Source organism: Lipophrys pholis (genome assembly GCF_963383615.2).
Source record: "Lipophrys pholis genome assembly, chromosome: 14".
NCBI classification, from domain to species: Eukaryota; Metazoa; Chordata; class Actinopteri; order Blenniiformes; family Blenniidae; genus Lipophrys; species Lipophrys pholis.
The window spans coordinates 22,614,784-22,631,783 of NC_137633.1; the positions used below are offsets into that span (position 1 = coordinate 22,614,784).

At 44.9% G+C, this 17,000-nt stretch overlaps 1 protein-coding gene across 4 annotated transcripts in view; it reads right to left on the minus strand.

The window, feature by feature from the left end:
* Positions 1–17,000, minus strand: part of eml1 (EMAP like 1) — a 62,166-nt gene that overhangs the window by 43,984 nt on the left and 1,182 nt on the right. For 2 of the 4 annotated variants that reach the window (XM_080479975.1, XM_080479974.1), the window contains exon 2: positions 9,215–9,310. In XM_080479975.1, coding sequence (XP_080336101.1) covers positions 9,215–9,310 — 96 coding nt within the window. Of the gene's footprint in view, positions 1–4,837; positions 5,492–9,214; positions 9,311–17,000 lie in introns of those variants that run through there. The other 2 variants (XM_080479977.1, XM_080479976.1) reach the window with 1 other exon arrangement.

Here is a 17,000-nt window from a genome sequence, read left to right on the forward strand (position 1 = left end):
TTTTTAGGGATGTTGACAAAATACACACTCACTTTCATTTTTGGAAGTAAAAATACTTCATTTTGTTCAAAATCTACATGAAAGGTTAAATAAAAAGTGAAATCTGCTGATTTGCGTCTGAGATTTTTAACGCCTAAAGTATTTTATGACAACATCACGACATGCTGTATTTAACAGAAGTAAAACTTCTGTGAAACTACTTGATGCAGTAAACCATGGGTGTTAAACATAAGGCCTCCCGGCCAAAACTGGCCCACAAGAGGCTCCAAACCGGCAAAATCATCAAGGAATTCTAAAACTTTCGATGAAAACACACATTTTTATATTTTTAATTGAGTTTCATGGACATTTCACTGTATTTTGAACCAGAAAAATCATCTTTATGTTGAGATTGTAGTCAATTCCTGTAGTATTTGTTTGGTTTTCATGAAAATATAGACATTTTCATCACGTATACGCTGCTCCACGACAAAGAAAAATCTCAATGTATGAATTTGAAGGATATTATGACAATATTTCACTGATTAAGATGAAACTGGGCTGTTTATGGCCCCTAAACTAAAATAAATTTGACACTGCTGCAGTGAACCAGCCAGTGTTTCTGCATGAAATCCAGCTCAAAAGTGAACCCTTTGGTAAATCCATGGTAGTAATGTCGGGTAGAAAAAAATTAAACCAACTTGGAACGACTGACAAAACGATATCTTGACATCATTTCCTTTCAAATTGACAGTGATGCTGCCAATGTGACTGCAAGACATTAGTTCATTCTATGAAACAAACGGCAATCTCATTACGAGACACACAAGCCAGACTAACTCAATCAAAACTGTCCTGGACCAGCATGTTTCAAATGTGATTTCACTGGGAAAGAACTCACTTCCCTCCTCAGCTGTGTTTCTGTGCATCTGAGGGAGAAATGGGGCTAATTTTCATTTATCCCGACCTCCTGAGGACAAAGCAGGCAGCCTGCACGCCTTCCTGCAGTTTAGCTGACCTAGTCTGTGAACATTAATGTGGTTGGATGAGCCGAGAGAGAGAGAGAGAGAGAGAGAGAGGGAGAGAGAGAGAGAGAGAGAGAGAGAGAGAGAGAGAGAGAGAGAGAGAGAGAGAGAGAGAGAGAGAGAGAGAGAGAGAGAGGGAGAGAGAGGGAGAGAGAAAGAGAGAGAGAGGGAGAGAGAGAGAGGGGGGGGAGAGAGAGAGAGAGAGGAGAGAGGGGGGAGAGGAGAGAGAGAGGGGGGGGAGAGGAGAGAGGGGAGAGGGGAGAGAGAGAGAGAGAGAGAGAGAGAGAGAGAGAGAGAGTGAGAGAGAGAGGGGGGAGAGAGGAGAGAGAGGGGAGAGAGAGAGGGAGAAAGGAGAGAAAGGGGAGAGAGAGAGAGGGAGAGGGGAGAGAGAGGGAGAAAGGAGAGAGAGAGAGGGAGAAAGGAGAGAGAGGAGAGAGAGAGAGAGAGAGAGAGAGAGAGAGAGAGAGAGAGAGGGGGGGGGGAGAGGAGAGAGAGGGGAGAGAGAGAGAGAGGAAGCGAGAGGGGAGAGAGAGAGAGAGAGAGAGAGAGAGAGAGAGGGAGGAATGAATGACTTCATCATTGACTTTTGCTCTAAAGTGGATCTGGGTTCAGTCGACAGAAGAAGAACAGTATGATGTCACGATGGCCTACAGGCCCAACACACACACACACACACACACACACCACACACACACTCACACACACACACACACACACACACACACACACACACACACACAACACACACACACACACACACACACACACACACACACACACACACACACACACACACAGAGGTTCACCCAATTAAGCAGTCTGCTGGAACAAGACGCTGCTCTCTCAGTTTGTGTTGGAAAAAAAAAGAAAGGAAGAAAGAAAGAAAGGGAAAAAGAGAGCAAGCAGTAGGGTGGAGGCTGGAAAATCCCTGGCAACAGCAGTGGACTTTATTTCACGCTCGCAGAGAGGAAACGTGACATTATGGACGATTACAAACAAAACCAGCTCCCACTGTCTACTCTGAGGCTTTCCCACTGCTCACTGCCATGACTCGGCAAAAAGTGCAGCACGGAGATTGCACTCTGCAGAGAGGTGCAGCCCGGCGTAATCATCCGTTTGTTAGTGCGTTGTTCATGTTTCACATTTTTGAGGGAAGAATTTCAAGGTCGAGGTTGCAGCCTACAGACATATTTCACTGAACATCACGCGTTTCACCTGTCACCCCAAGCACGAGCCAAAAGCGTGACGCAGCGTCAACAGACTGAAGAGCTCTGCATGCCTCCGCACTGTAATCTGCAGGTGTTTTAAAGGCCGTTCATTTCCCCTGCAATAGTTCAAAGCCTCTGTTACAATAACATGCACTGCTACACCTGTTTTTCAGGTCAGTCCAGCAGCTTTTATGTGCTGTCAGCTCATAAAGTTAGTGTGTAACAGGAATACAGCGACATGACGGCTGTAATCCATCTGTTATAATGTCAGAATTGGATGATCTGGTTTTTAAAGGTGCGCTGAGAGTCATGCTCCTGCTGTTCCTCTGTGTTTGGTGTCAGTCTGTTGGTTGTTTTTGGTTGGTGATCCAGACTGGAGGGAAGATATTCAAGACTTTAAAGACAAAGGCTCAAACCTGCTTCCTCAGACCAACACTTTCACATTAACTTTGTTCAGTGGAGTTTGCAGGTTCGATTCCCGGAGTGGACAGGTCATAACTGTGGCCTTCTGAGCATGACCCTTGACCCCCATCAGCTCCCCAAAAGCCCACTAATGTGGCCAGAAATACAATCTTGGAAAAAGGAACGCTGGGGAGGTAAGATATTACCTCCATTGTAGAGACGCTGGAGCTCCGCGGTGCGCCGACTGTCAGGGCTGACGCTGCTTTAGCCGTCTGCTAGCACACTGCTAACTCCGCCCCCCCTTCGCCACTCTCAGCCAATCATACATAAGATAAAATAATGGGAACCAACAGAACATCAATTAACCTGAACATCGCAACAACATGAAGCAGTTCAAACGACCATGACAAATGATGGGAGGAGTGGTGTGGTGGACCAAATGACCTCGTAATCCATCGGTTTCCATGGTGACAAATGTGGCGTCGGCGAGGATATGCGCTCTACCGAGTTCCCATTTCCAGTTCAGTTCTGTTTTCGATTTATGTATTTTATTTTGATTTAGTTTTCAAATGTGATATTCAAAAGAATATTTGAATGTCACTGTTATCAGAAGGCCTCGCACTAAGTGTGTCAGCGCCGGCAATCGGTGAAAGTACGTGGACACGCCTTAGTGAACATATTTAAAATGCTGGTGCATCTCAACTCGCTTGTTTCTGTCGAATCCTGGTGATTATTTTAGACAACACTGATTCATATCAAGCATATTGTCCCGTTAAGAGTCAATCTGGCTCCTTAAAGACAGAAATGGTGGAATTTGCAGTCAGAGACATAAAGAATGAAGCGGCGGGATGGAGTCCGGCCCCAGCTGCACGCTTCTCCACCTCATCTGTTTCTCTTTGTCTGCATCTCCACCTCAACCTATAAATTTAATGAAGGAAATCCACGAGGGATAAAAAGCTTTTAACTAGTTTCACCTCATCAGTCATGCGTGAAAATACTGCCGTGGCCAGTGGCCCTGGCAGGAGACGCCTCCGTGTAATTCCTCATCTACGATCTGCTCAGTTGAGCACTAGTGTTCATCTCATCCCATCAACTGCTGGTGCTTACACAGCGCAGTAAATATTATTGATTATTTCATTATCCACGTTCAACCAATGATCTCTCACACTGACTAACCATGAAGACGCCGACACTGCATCTTCCCAGGATGTATTGCAATAAGATCAAATAAATATATCCAAGAAACATGTTAACAGCAGGAATTATATCCTATATGATCCATATTTCACTTTATATTTAATCATGGAGGAAGCAACAGTTATCAACAATACAAGTCACACTTAAGAACAGTGCAAGTTACTTTTAACATCATGAGTCACGACAAACCTTCTCATGACCCTATTATAATTTGAAGTGAGAAAAATCTGCACGTGTGTACAACAGTTGATATATTTCAGTGTTTAACTGAGTGCATTTCTAGCCAAAGTACTTGAGCACAGATTTTCTGTACTCCTTCCACCTCTGGTGGAGCCCTTCTCCAGCACAGCTTAGATGTAAATCAACTTTCTTTTTTTTTTTTTGGTTTCAGAAGATTTGCAGCTGTACGGGACTAAATCCTGCCCTGATGTCATCCTGGTGTGTCATACTTCCTGAGTCACCCCGTCCCACCCACAGCATCAGCAGCCCGAGGTACGTTTCTCCATCTGTCAGAGGACAAATCCCGTCGTGGCAGCGAGCTGAACACCAGCAGCACAGCCACTCCTGCTTTGTCTCACCCGGGAGAGAACTCTGTTTATAACACGGCCTTCATCACATGTGGCGGAGCCCGGCAGCGCTGCGAGCGAACCGAGCGGAGCCCTGCTTCTCGTCCGCCCTCGTCTTTGTTTACAGCTCTCCTGACGGCCGCCGGCTCACACACACACACACACACACACACACACACACACACACACACACACACACACACACACTGTTTACATTATTCTGGCCTTGATTCCACAAGCCCATAAAAACCTGCTCAGTGAGTTCGTCTGCACTGACCTCCAAACTGCACGCGCACTGATTTCAATTTCAATGTTACTTTTGCACAAAGTTAAATTGGAGCAGTGTGTTAATCTGTACTTAAAGCTCAGAGGACAGGCTGAAGCCACACAGGACAACATACAGACCGGGTCTGAAATAGCTCCGGCTGGTGTCAGGTTCAGAAGGACGAGTGAGTTTTACCGTTGCAGAACTGCAGCAGTGATGAGGTGTCATACAAGCTGCTGTAGCTGGAAAAGCCGTCCTCCATTCTCAGCTCCGTGCTGCCGCAGCCGTCCTCCTCCACTCCTTCTCTCTCTCTCCTCTCTCCTCGCCGGTGACTCCCCTCCGCTAGTTTATCGTTCACTTGGCGTCCGAGGCGCTCGCTCCATTCACTCCGCGCGGGTCAGACTCCCTGGCTGAGTCACTATGGCAACCCATTCACTCCGATTATGTCATGTGAACTCCAGCCGCTCTCCTGCTTCCAGCACCGCTTCAAAAAAGAAAAGAGAAGTCCTGAAGTGGAGCAGAAAACACACCCAGCTGAGGAACGACGGCGCCGGCTCGCAAGGAGAGACACGCACAAGTTAAGAGGCTGCTGGTCGGTTTGTTTTCCTCTCCTCCTTCCTCTCTTCCTCCTCCTCCTCCTCTTGGTCTTCTCTCCTCCCTCTCTTCTCCTCTCGTCCTTCTGCACAGACAGCTGTGTGCCGTTAGCTCTCACTGATCTCCAGCCACAAAAAAACAGCTTTAAGAGGGCTTGAGCTGACAGCGCAGGGCAAGCTGTGTGTGTGTGTGTGTGCGTGTGTGTGAGTGTGTGGGGTGTGTGTGGTGTGTGTGTGTGTCACAAGCTGTGTGAGTGTTTAGATAATGCTCGGGACAGCCCAGCCTTCCCCTGTCACACAGTGTGGACGAGTCAGAGCACGAGGGGGCTGGGACTCACTGATAGATCCTCCTCCAGAGTCATAGAGGGAGAGAGAGGGGGGGTGGGGGGGTGGGGGGGTCACAGTAATACAGCCAGAAATAACAAGAAAGGAGAAAAGGTCAAAGAAGTAAAAACAGAGGAAAAAAAGACTAAAGATTAAAAGAAGCACAGAGATATAGCAGGAAGGAGAGCCGCTACAACAGATGCTGCATTATTCTCCCACACACACACACACACACACACACACACACACACACACACACACACACACACACACACACACACACACACACACACACACACACACACACACACACACACACTCTATGGAGTCACATGGGGACACTGCATCACAAACCACACGCCTCTTCCTGTAGCCGACACCAAACATTTGGAAAAGGAGCGCCAGAGGATCTCTGCCGTGTCTAAAGATGATTACGTTCATGTCCTCTGTGTGTGTGTGTGTGTGTGTGTGTGTGTGTGTGTGTGTGTGTGTGTGTGTGTGTGTGTGTGTGTGTGTGTGTGTGTGTGTGTGTGTGTGTGTGTGTGTGTGTGCGTGTGTCTTATCTGCCCTGCTGCAGACCGCCGCGCAGAGACCGAGGGGATATTTAAAACAAGGACGAGAGGGGGAAAGGGGGGATTGAGGGGAGAGAGGAATAGATGGGAGGGGGGGGGGGGGGGGGTTCTTGTGGAGGGTGCGGTGTATAAAGAGAGGCACCAAATTAAAAAGTGAGCATGGTGGGAGTTTAGAGAGGGGAAAAGGGGGAACCCGTATTGGAAAACACCAGAATTGGAGGCTTTTTAATTCTGACTAGGGGGGTTTGAGTGGGCGGCGGAGGGAGGGTGTGTCTGTGTGCATTATTTATCATCCCAGCTTGCAGGGAAAGAAAATAAGCATAAAGAAAACAGAGTCGTGGCCTACATTCACGTCACAGACACTTCCCCCTTTCTTTTTAAGTCACAAGACAGAGCTGACAAAAGCATGTAAAGCGTCGGCAGGGAGAAGAACCATGAAAGGGAAAGTTTGTTGCTCATTATAAACTAGGCTATTAGATGTAATCCGTCCTCCTGAGCAGAAACATGTTATATGTCATGATATCATGAAGTCTGTGTGGGTCAGAGGTCACCCGGCTCGATTCGACCTTCACCGAGAGGATGAAAGGGAAGCAGCGAAGAGCCTTTTAACGGCTGATCATTTCACGGTTCACGGGTCTTGCATGCTGGTAACCTCAGGAAAAGTGTGCACTCTGCTTCACTCATTACACAATAACACCATCAGACCTGCTCAGCTCCATCACAGGCAGAATTATGCAAGAAAACAAGGTGCTCCTTGTAGACCAACGATGCATTTAAACACTACAACACTTGTTTTGTTCAGTACTAAGAGTTGACCTTCACGCCAGTCGTACACCTCGCTCTTTGTCGGCATTCAGGATAAGGTTCTTATCTTCAGCTGAAAGGCATAAAAATGGAGCAGTGTATTTACATTCCAGAGCATTCTGTGTTTCGCTGTTTGCGACTCGCCAAAAGGCCAAAAGATCCAGAGTTTTGATTCAGACAGAAAAGGGAATTTCAAGCTGTGTCGTCTCCTGATCAGAAGCATAACAAACACCCTTTGTGTTGTGTGTTGCTCTGATGATTGTGACTGACGCTGTTGTTTTGTCTGCGAGGGGCTTCAGATTATTGTAAATCTCATCGCAGAGCTGATTTGGGACTGAGATTAGGGACAGATCTGGTGGGTTTGTTTGTGTGTGTGTCTCAATGTGCATATGTTCACGTGAGAGGAGGCCACTAACCCTGGGGTAACCCCCCCCCCCCCAAAAAAAAGCCTGCCCCATGGGGCTGTAAACCCCACCTACAACCCAGCGGGTGGCAGGTGGCGGGTCAATGCTGCAGCTTTGTCTCCACCTTCACTGCACATCAGTGAATCGCTCATAAAAGAAACAGGAGCTGCAGTGAGGATACCAAATATAAAACACCGTGAAATCCTAAAACGTGCATTCCGTGGGCAAAAATGCAAAATAAATGCTCTGAAGTGGCTAAAATTCTCTGTTTATTGCTCCATTCTGAGCAGAAAGCAGGTAAAAAGCAAAAGGCTGCTCCAGAAATCTCCTCCAGCAGAAGGTGGAGAATAAAATCTCAGCAAAGAGAGGAAATGTGATTTAAACTGATCACACCGAACATGACAGCGTGTGTGACGGTGCTGGGTGTGTATCGACTGTGTTTGCCAACAAGTTTCCCAAAGGAAGTGATGGAAGATAAACATTTTCACTGCCCCCTAGAGGACACATGTGATACCAGCTAATACAGGTTAAATATTCTTCAATCAATCAGTATCTTCTGATCATATATTATCTATCTGTTCTGTCATGGTGTGGTGGTGCTCAGGATATCAAGTTGTTCTTGAACTTTCAAAGCCAGAGAGATTTATTTTCCCTTTCACTTTCATTGTTATTGTTATTGCAATGTCTTTTTTTTCTTTTTTTCTTTGGGAAGTTCCAGGTTCTTTTACTCCATCTAGATCAGGGGTGTCAAACACATTTAGTTCACGGGCCACAAACCAATTTCCAATTTCATCTCGAGTGGGCCGGACCGGTAGAATAGAGGGCTAATAACCTTTAAGTTTAAACTTTAAAGTTTTTCTTTGTTGTGGTGCAGAGTATACGTGATGAAGATGTCTATATCGTCACAACACCAAACAGTTACTGGTTGGATTATGTTCATTTTGTCATTCTGATTACAAATGTATGAGTTCTTTAATAAACGACATGCAGATGCAGGAAAACGTTTTTCACTTGGCTGACATGTTTCTGGCTGCACCTGCAGCCTTCCTCAGAGCGTCATCTGGCGTGTGATGACCTGTTGGGCTTTATCAGGTGACCGGCCTGACAGATCTGTCAGATTCTGTCAGGCCGACCACGCCCCCCCGCCATCCGGTGGTCTCTGGAGGATGGAGTCCCAGGTATGTGAGAAGATGTAGATGTCCCGCTTCCTGATCTCAATGGTTTTTGGCCCCTGGGCCTTATGTTTGACACCTCTGATCTCGAGGTGCCTCACCTTGTTGTGCCTCGTATCTCATGTTGGAAATATATAAGTCATTTATTTAGTATGCGTAAGTGATGGTCATCATTCTAGTCACATATGGGTTCAAAGTATGGAGTGAGCGACTCTAAAGGGGCAATATGTCAAATTCAGGTTTTGCTTGTGTTGAACACCAGGTGGCGGTGGTGAGGTATTTGAATAGGAAACTGTCAATTGATTGGCTTTTAGAGTTTTGGCTCTTCTTTTGGGTTGATGCTTGTAGAAGTTTAAGTATGTTGTATAGTTGCTCACAGCATCGCTATTTGTTGGAGCAAAGATCATCGATCTGCTTCTTTGAATGACTCAATACGCCACCTTGTGGTGCAAAGTGGTCTTTTAACACTGACCAGGCTGAGGTAGGGCTGATGGAAACTTGCTGACTTTGGTGGAAATACCAGCAGCACATCATAAAACTGTCTTCAAGATGACGTTATAACTGTTGTTTGGTCTCTGATGATTTGAGCTTATAAAAGTTTGAATGAAAGAAAATGAACTCATATTGTGAAGTTTAAAACAACAGATCTCTGGGGGTTTTCTTTGTTGCTGAATTGCTCCTCAGCTCTCCGCTGCCTGCTCACCTGTCCTGCTGACGCCGTCACTGCAGCGCTCAGCCTCCGGAGAGTCTTGAAGGTCACAGTCAATGTGAGTCGGCTCTTCACTTCTTTCTCTTTTTTCTGGGGGAAGAAAAAAAAAACTGCTGACCATGTTTTTTTATCAACAGATGATCAGTCGGTCTGTCAGTGGGCCGGGATTAAACACAATCAAATCCAGAGCCGAGGCGGAAACAAGGTCAATCCTCTGAGTGATCCAGCCACCATCTGTGTGCCTGTCCTGGCTATTGGGCCGCTTTGAGCTTTACACCATGAATTAATCCAACCTGGGCTCCCAATGTTCATGTCGACACAGAATTTAGACAATAGGACACGTTTAGCTTTACAGTAGAGAGACGTACAGCACACACGCCTCAGTGGCTGCGTCACGGGACAGAGTGAAGCATTACAGAGTGCCGGTAACATGAGGCGAGCTGCCAGCCTGTCAGACTGAACTGAGGGATAAGTTTGATAAAAGCTGAGAGGCACTCAGGCCCACATAACACTGAGGCTGATTACACATGGAAGATAAGGAGTTAAACATGACCAATGTAAAATGTAAATGCCGCTGGTGGTGGAAAACTTAATCTAATTTGAGTTCATGCCAAGACAAAGAGGGAACATGAAGACGGTGTTATTCATTCCCACTTTAACTGATTGGCTAATGTGCAAACGACATAACTTGCAGTGTAACAGCAAATTAGATTTTTATTTAAAAACATTTTTTTTACATGTAGCTGCATCTCTAAAGATTATATTACCAGAAAAAGTTAATTTCCGTCATTATTTAATTCAACCTGTCAAACAAACTTGTATTTGATTTATTACAGATAGCTCATTTTCTATAATTCTTTAAAAGTATATAAATCATCTATTTATCTTTTATAATGCTTCACGCAATTTATCCAACTTACATAAATTACATTCCCCAAACAGGGGGGTCAATTTGATCCCAGCTGGAGAGAGCAAGACGGGACAGAAAATGACAGAACAAGATAAGACATGAGAAAACAGATCAAGACAGTACAGGAAAAGGCAGGATGGGACACAACAAGACAGGAGAGGACAGGAGAAGACCGGTCCAGTCTGGTCGGAACAGGACGTGACAGGACAGTACAGGTCACGAGTCAGACAAGAAAATATAAAATACAGTATCTCATATACAATATTTTATCAGCTCCATCATTTTGGTTGTGTTTTCTAGCGATTGTTGAAATAACTGAGAAAACATTAACATCACCATCTTTTAACTTTTCAGACTTTTTTTTGACACTATAAATACAAACGATCCTCGTCACTGCAGGACATAGACATTATTAGAAATCGTAACCAAGCTGGCAGTTCTATGGTTCGTTTGACTGCAGTTCCACAGTTTTCCATCAGGAATATTAATATTTTATCTTCTAATTCATTGTTTTCAAAATGTGGAAGGACAAAAAAAACCCTCAGAGATCCTGAAACACTTTGACATTCCTTCATTTTTGCTGCTTGAAGTCTGAATTACACATTTTCTTCCATGACTATAGATACTTCACGTTATTCCTGTTAAATCAATTAATATTTCAGCTTCAATGTTTCCAGTAAACCTTCCATGAGTCTGAGTATTTTTCATCATTGAGGTTTTTTGCACCCCGACTGGAACTTCGGGGGTGATGAAGCCGCTCCGTCCTCTGGACTGACCTCGCGGACTGACAGGGTGATTCCTCATAAAGACGAGCTGCACTGCCGATGCCCTGAGATGCTGAGCAGAGGAGGTAATCCTGCCAGTGACTGACAGCGCGCCTCCGTCTAATAACTGTGTGGATTGAGGGAGAGAGCTGAGTGACAGCACATCATTCCACCTGCTGGGGGAAAATAAGCCATCCTCCCCAGAATAAAACCTGTTTAATGACACTAAAGTATGAACTCCGTGGTCTCTCTGGACTGCCTGTAGTACTGTGGGCATGTTGGTGATTTCTGCTGATGTTCCACTATGAACGTCGACTGTGACATTAATGAGGATGAAACTGACGAGCCGCTGTCTGATGAAGACACACGCTCTGCTGTGTGCGTTAAAAAAGGACAGATCGTTTAGTTTAACCCCTCGAGATCAGCTGGAAGACACAAAGAGGAGCCGTTGTCACCGTGGAGTTTTTTTTATTTTTTTTTATCATGAATTATGTGGTGGAAATGTGACCTAGTTTCAGTGTGGAAGAATCCGACAGTGATAGCGGCTCAGTGCGAGGAGCCAGAAGAGGCTGGAGCCTCGCACACAATGAGAAAACTCTCCGATCGTAACAAAGACGCTGGATTTGAAGCGACAATGTAAAAATGAAGCTCTTCTCACAATACACACAAAAAAAATCCTTCTCTGTTTTCTCATCGCCCGGAACAAAGTGAGAGAAGTGACGCTCTTTGATTGGAAGCGTATTGTCTTATCAGAGAAAAGCAGCTCCGCACTGCAGAGCTCTGCTGTGGGTCACACAGGCAGCAGCCGTGCCAGAAAGTGATGTTACGATTCAGGGAAACTGGGTCACCACTTGTGTTTATAGTGCAGTCGTTCAGTCATGGACTCTAACAGCATTATGCTGGTAGAAATTCTCTGCCAGATGCTGTAATATCTCAGAGGCCCACATTTGCCTGTTAGAAATAAAAAAGTGAGTCAAGAGAGCAGTACTGTGTTTGAAGCCAAGGGCAGTTAAAATGTATGTTGGAAGTGTTGAAATACAAATTATTAGCTGAGGTTGTGGAGGAATAACTGTATGAGGACTTGGAGTGAATGCAGGGATGAGCGTGCTTGCAGGAAGGTAAACACTTATTGAATTCAAGGGCGGCGATAGTAAACGAATTAAGTCTGTGGATGGCGTGTGGAGACGGACTTGACGGAGAGCCAGAGACGGCACGTGAGTGACGAGGAAGAGACTCTGCGTTTGACCTGCGAAGAGCTTTTAATCCCGAGGCTGCAGGGCAGTGGGACAGGTTCCAGTCCTCTCCTCCTCCTCTGGAATCAGTCTCAGCCAAACAACAGCCAGACACCAAGATCACAGGACGTGAGACTCAATATGAAGCATCCACAGTTCTCCATGCATGGATCCACTAACTGTCTCCATCCCAGAGCTACAGCAGACACACACTGTTCACCACCACCCACCCTGCAGCCTCCTCCTTCCGAAGCAGCTCCTGAACCTCACCGCCAAGTCTTTTCACACCTTTTTTAAAGCGACTCTGACAACAAATCTGCGGTTTGTAATCGTCACGGTTTCATTTGCAGAGGAAGGAAAAGAGAGCCAGAAGTCGGAGGACGTTGTGGGCAGACATGCAGTCACTGTTCTCCATGTGTGTGACGAACAGGATTGGCTGTTCAGGAAGCACGGAGGGAAGCAGTGAGCAGGGCTGACGTGAGGAGACGGGAGGAGGAAATAGCATCTGAAGCACATGAAGCGACCCAGAGAATCAGAATGACTATTAAAGAGGCCCTCCTGCATTCTTCTGCCACAAAACTAGACCATTGATAAAAACCCTGAGTGGATATCACCTCACTGCTTCACCTTCTGATACCTCTTACCGCCTCCTTTCTCCCGCCACCACCCTTTGCCTTCACACTAACGACGCCACAGGAGTGAGGAAGGTTCCAAACCGAGTGACTTCTCTACATCTAATCTATATGTTAATGAAGCATAATGAGCGCGTGAGGCCGCTGAAAAGCAGAAAACAGCGGCGGGCAGGTCAGCGGGAGCAATCGAAATTCCTCAACCTTTGTAAATTCTGTAGATGTAAATGATCCATTTATCTAAAGGGACAGAAATGCGAAACGCTATGGTGAAACTCCTGCAGAGGTCTGGTGTGCAACACGGGCGCAGTGTGTGGAAGTGCGGAGCTGTGTGTTCTCTGAAGCAACGACAACATTAATCACATCTGACTTGGCTGCTGAAACATCCATGTCGACCCCATCCTCCACCCTCCACCCATCCTCCACATCCGTGAACTCCTGCGGTCTACTTTCTCCCTGCACCAGCCTGAACACCCAGACATGAACACATCATTCATGTAGTCACATTGCAAAAGTAAACAGCAACAAAACTGCACTAAAATATACAGCCAAGGGAAATAAGGTAAAATAACATATATATTCTTATCATGTGAGTTATGCTTGTATACATAAATACATGTTTTATTATTAACATACTCTTATATACGGATTTGTTGGTTTCTGACCCATACATGATGTTTACTTCTGTATCCAGTGTGTCTGCGTGTCGTTACGCTAAAGATCTCTTGAGGACAAATAAAGGAAGTGTTGCCTCGACCTTGAGAAACATCGTCGAAATTACAAGATGTCTTTACGTCTTTAGAAAAAGAGGAATGGATGGAATTGCTGCACTTTATATAATAAATGTTTCATTTCTCATTTAAAATTTTTCCTTCATTGATTTTATTTATAAATGTTTTCCTCCAGTCTCTGTTCTTGTGTCATTTTCATAGAATATCTCAGTCTTTAGCCGTCTCACTTCATCACCGTGTGGTTTTCATAAACAGGAGGTTTGGCTGCATGTTGCACTGCACAGGAATATAAACATTAACTTGTATTTCATTCAGGAATTGTTCAAATTAAGCCCAGTGAGTATCAAGCTGTTATTCTGGCAGCATTTCTGTAGGGAAAACATCTTGGTAGGAAGATGGAGAATGTGGAGACGGTTTAATCGTCACATTATTATTGTCCCTAACAGAAGACAGCAGCCATACTGTGAGGTGCAGCGAGGAGATCTCACGCTGTCAGATGATGACCTCAGCTTCTTCGTGGCCTCACAGCGACGGTCTGCAGCTTCTCTCACTGCCTCACACAGGAGCACAGACTTTAGGCCACAGTCAAAGACAATGTCATGCTGGTCTTCTGCCTGAGATCATGATGATATGATGACGCTAAATAGAATATTTTTTTCCGTATCGAGGCTGTAACAGTCACGGCTTTAAAAGTTGTTTGTCCTCACGTCTCGCATTCGGGGCACAGATGGAGAGCTGACGTCAGCCGGACATGACGATGTCCTCATCTGTCATCTGCACTTCCCAGAAAGCGTCCTGTCTCTCTCTCTCTCTCTCCCTCACACACACACACACACACACACACACACACACACACACACACACACACACACACACACACACACACACACACACACACACACACACACACACACACACACACACACACACACACACACACACACACACACACACACACACACACACACACACACGCCTCCATGTACAACGTGTCGGCCGGATGCTGACCGTCTTCAGCCACATAATGACTTGTCAGCTCCCATCGACGGCCCCATAAGTCTCAGTTACAAGACACACAGCAGCCAAAGCTGCTTATCCTTCCTCTTTAAATCGGTGTGTGCAGATGCTCCTCACTCCTCATCCTCCCATCTCCCCTCCAACTCCCCTCCTATTTGTAGTTTATGTCCCACCTTTTTGCTTTTCTCTCAGATCTCTTTTTCTGCCCTTCTGTTATTGATTCCATGTCTGTGTTCCAGATTCTATCATATACAATTCAATTTCTATGGATTTTGTTTGTGGAAAAGCACGACTTCTTAAAGCTCCCCACATTGTGGTTATTTCTAAAATGGCTTCAGTCCATTTTCTAAATGTACTGCTCCACAATCTGAAGAGCCTTGTAAGCACATGTGACTTTCCCTGTTAGGTCTCCCAGTGTTAAACAGCTATTAAGCCTCTATAGCAGGGTTTAAAACACATTTTAGTTCAGTGACTACAAACAGTCCAGTGTCATCTTGCTCAATAATAACCTTTAAATTCAAACTTTTTGGGTTTTTTTAGTATACGTGATGGAAACGTCTATATTTTTGCAAAAGTAAAACAATCACTACACAAAATTACTTCAATCTCAACATAGAGTCAATTGTAATGAAACCTTCTGGTGCAAAATACAGTGAAATGTACAGGAAACCTTCTCCTATAGCTGTTGCATTATGGGTGTTTTTACAGCCCCCCCCCCCCCCCCCCCCCAGCATGGCTTTAAGAATAGTTTGATGCAACGGGGTAGTTATCTTTCATGTTGTCTTGTGTCTGCTATGATTTCCTATAGAAATAAGGATTTCTGGACTGAATCTCTTCGTTGTGTTTCATCATGTATAATTGAAAACCTTGATGTTTTCAAGCCATCACAGCACAGAAAACGAACTTTAATCTGCTTGTGGGAAGTTGGAGGGCAGCTTTGGTCATTGATACATTATTAGGAACCATAAAGTTCTCAATTAGTGACACGCAGTGTCTTTTACCTTCCAAAATAAAAAAAAGTCAAGCTGTAGAAGGTTAACAAATCCAACCAACGCTCATGTTTCCCCAAAAGGTTCAACTTCCACATTTCATCATAAAAACACTTTACCAACACCTGATATTAGAACATCTTCTTGTTTCTCGTCGTTTCCTTTACTTACCTCGTGCTTTTCCTCGTATTTTATATCAACTCCTCCTCATTCTTTTCTAACTTCCCACTGCCACTAATATAAAATGAGCATCTAGCGCCCCCTGGAGGACATCCATGACACCTCTGCTGTTGTTCTGCTGTGCAAAGTCATTGCACTCATTGAGGTTTTTATAAAACAAGCACAGCTGTAAAACTGCAGTACAGGATTATATCACAGTTCTACTTGATAGACCTTCCTTCAAGTGACAAAAGGTTATTGTTTAGCCTGGTAGTTACCTGAAACATGAAGGCTGTTCCTTTATTGGTAATGACAATAAAAACAAATAAAAGAATCTGATTAAATTTCATGAACCTGAAACTGGACAAACTTCTTGAGCGACTATATCACTTGTCCTATTCATTTTCACTTTGTACCCTTGGTCTTCCACGTGTTTACATGGCCCAGGAGTAAACACACATTTAAAAAAACATTTAATGTTTTGGGGCTTATTCATCACTATATTCCTAAGTTTTAAAACTTTAAGTGTTGTAAGGTTAAAAATGTCAGAAATAAGCTGCTTTCATGCAGTATCTTGGGGTATTTATTATTATCTACGTAAGTTAATAAATGAGATCGACAGACTCTCCTGCAAATCCAACATTTCGTCTCAGTAAATACAAACAAATTCAAGGATTACATGCGGCAACACTAAGGACCCTGTTTGGAGGACTGTGGGCGGTCACTCCAGAGATTTACAAAGTCGGTGTCTTCTGCAGCATTTCTCCCACCAGCTTTGTCCATACGTCATCCATCTACTGTGTGTATTGATTTATCAAACTTGGGGTCGCATGGCGCTGAGTACACAAAGTACACGGTTAAATCCTGGAGAGGTCATCGGTCCATCTCAGGTGTGACAAACAGTCACACAGTCAATTTAATTACACTTTATTTCTATTGCACCAAATCCAACACAGTCATTTCAAGAAACTTTTACCGAGGAACCCCCCCCCCCCCCCCCCTGCTAAACCAGATTCAGAGGTGGAGACTTTCTGCAGAACCAGGCCCAGCAGACATAAATCCGCTCGCTGCAGATCACATTCACACTTAGACACAATCGCAGATCTCCAATTAGTTTGTGATCAGAAGAAAGTGTACAGAGCCACACATCCTCAGGGAGAACATGCACACTTCACGCAGAAAAGCTGAGCTGATGAGACGCACAAGGCAACATAATGACATATACACATTCAAGTGCGTAGAGTTGAAAACTTTGTAATGAAGGATGTAGAACGATGGCTGCTGCTGAGTTACTAGACCAACTTCAGGATCAACAGAAGACAAAAGAACTGAGTTTCACTGAGGTTCAG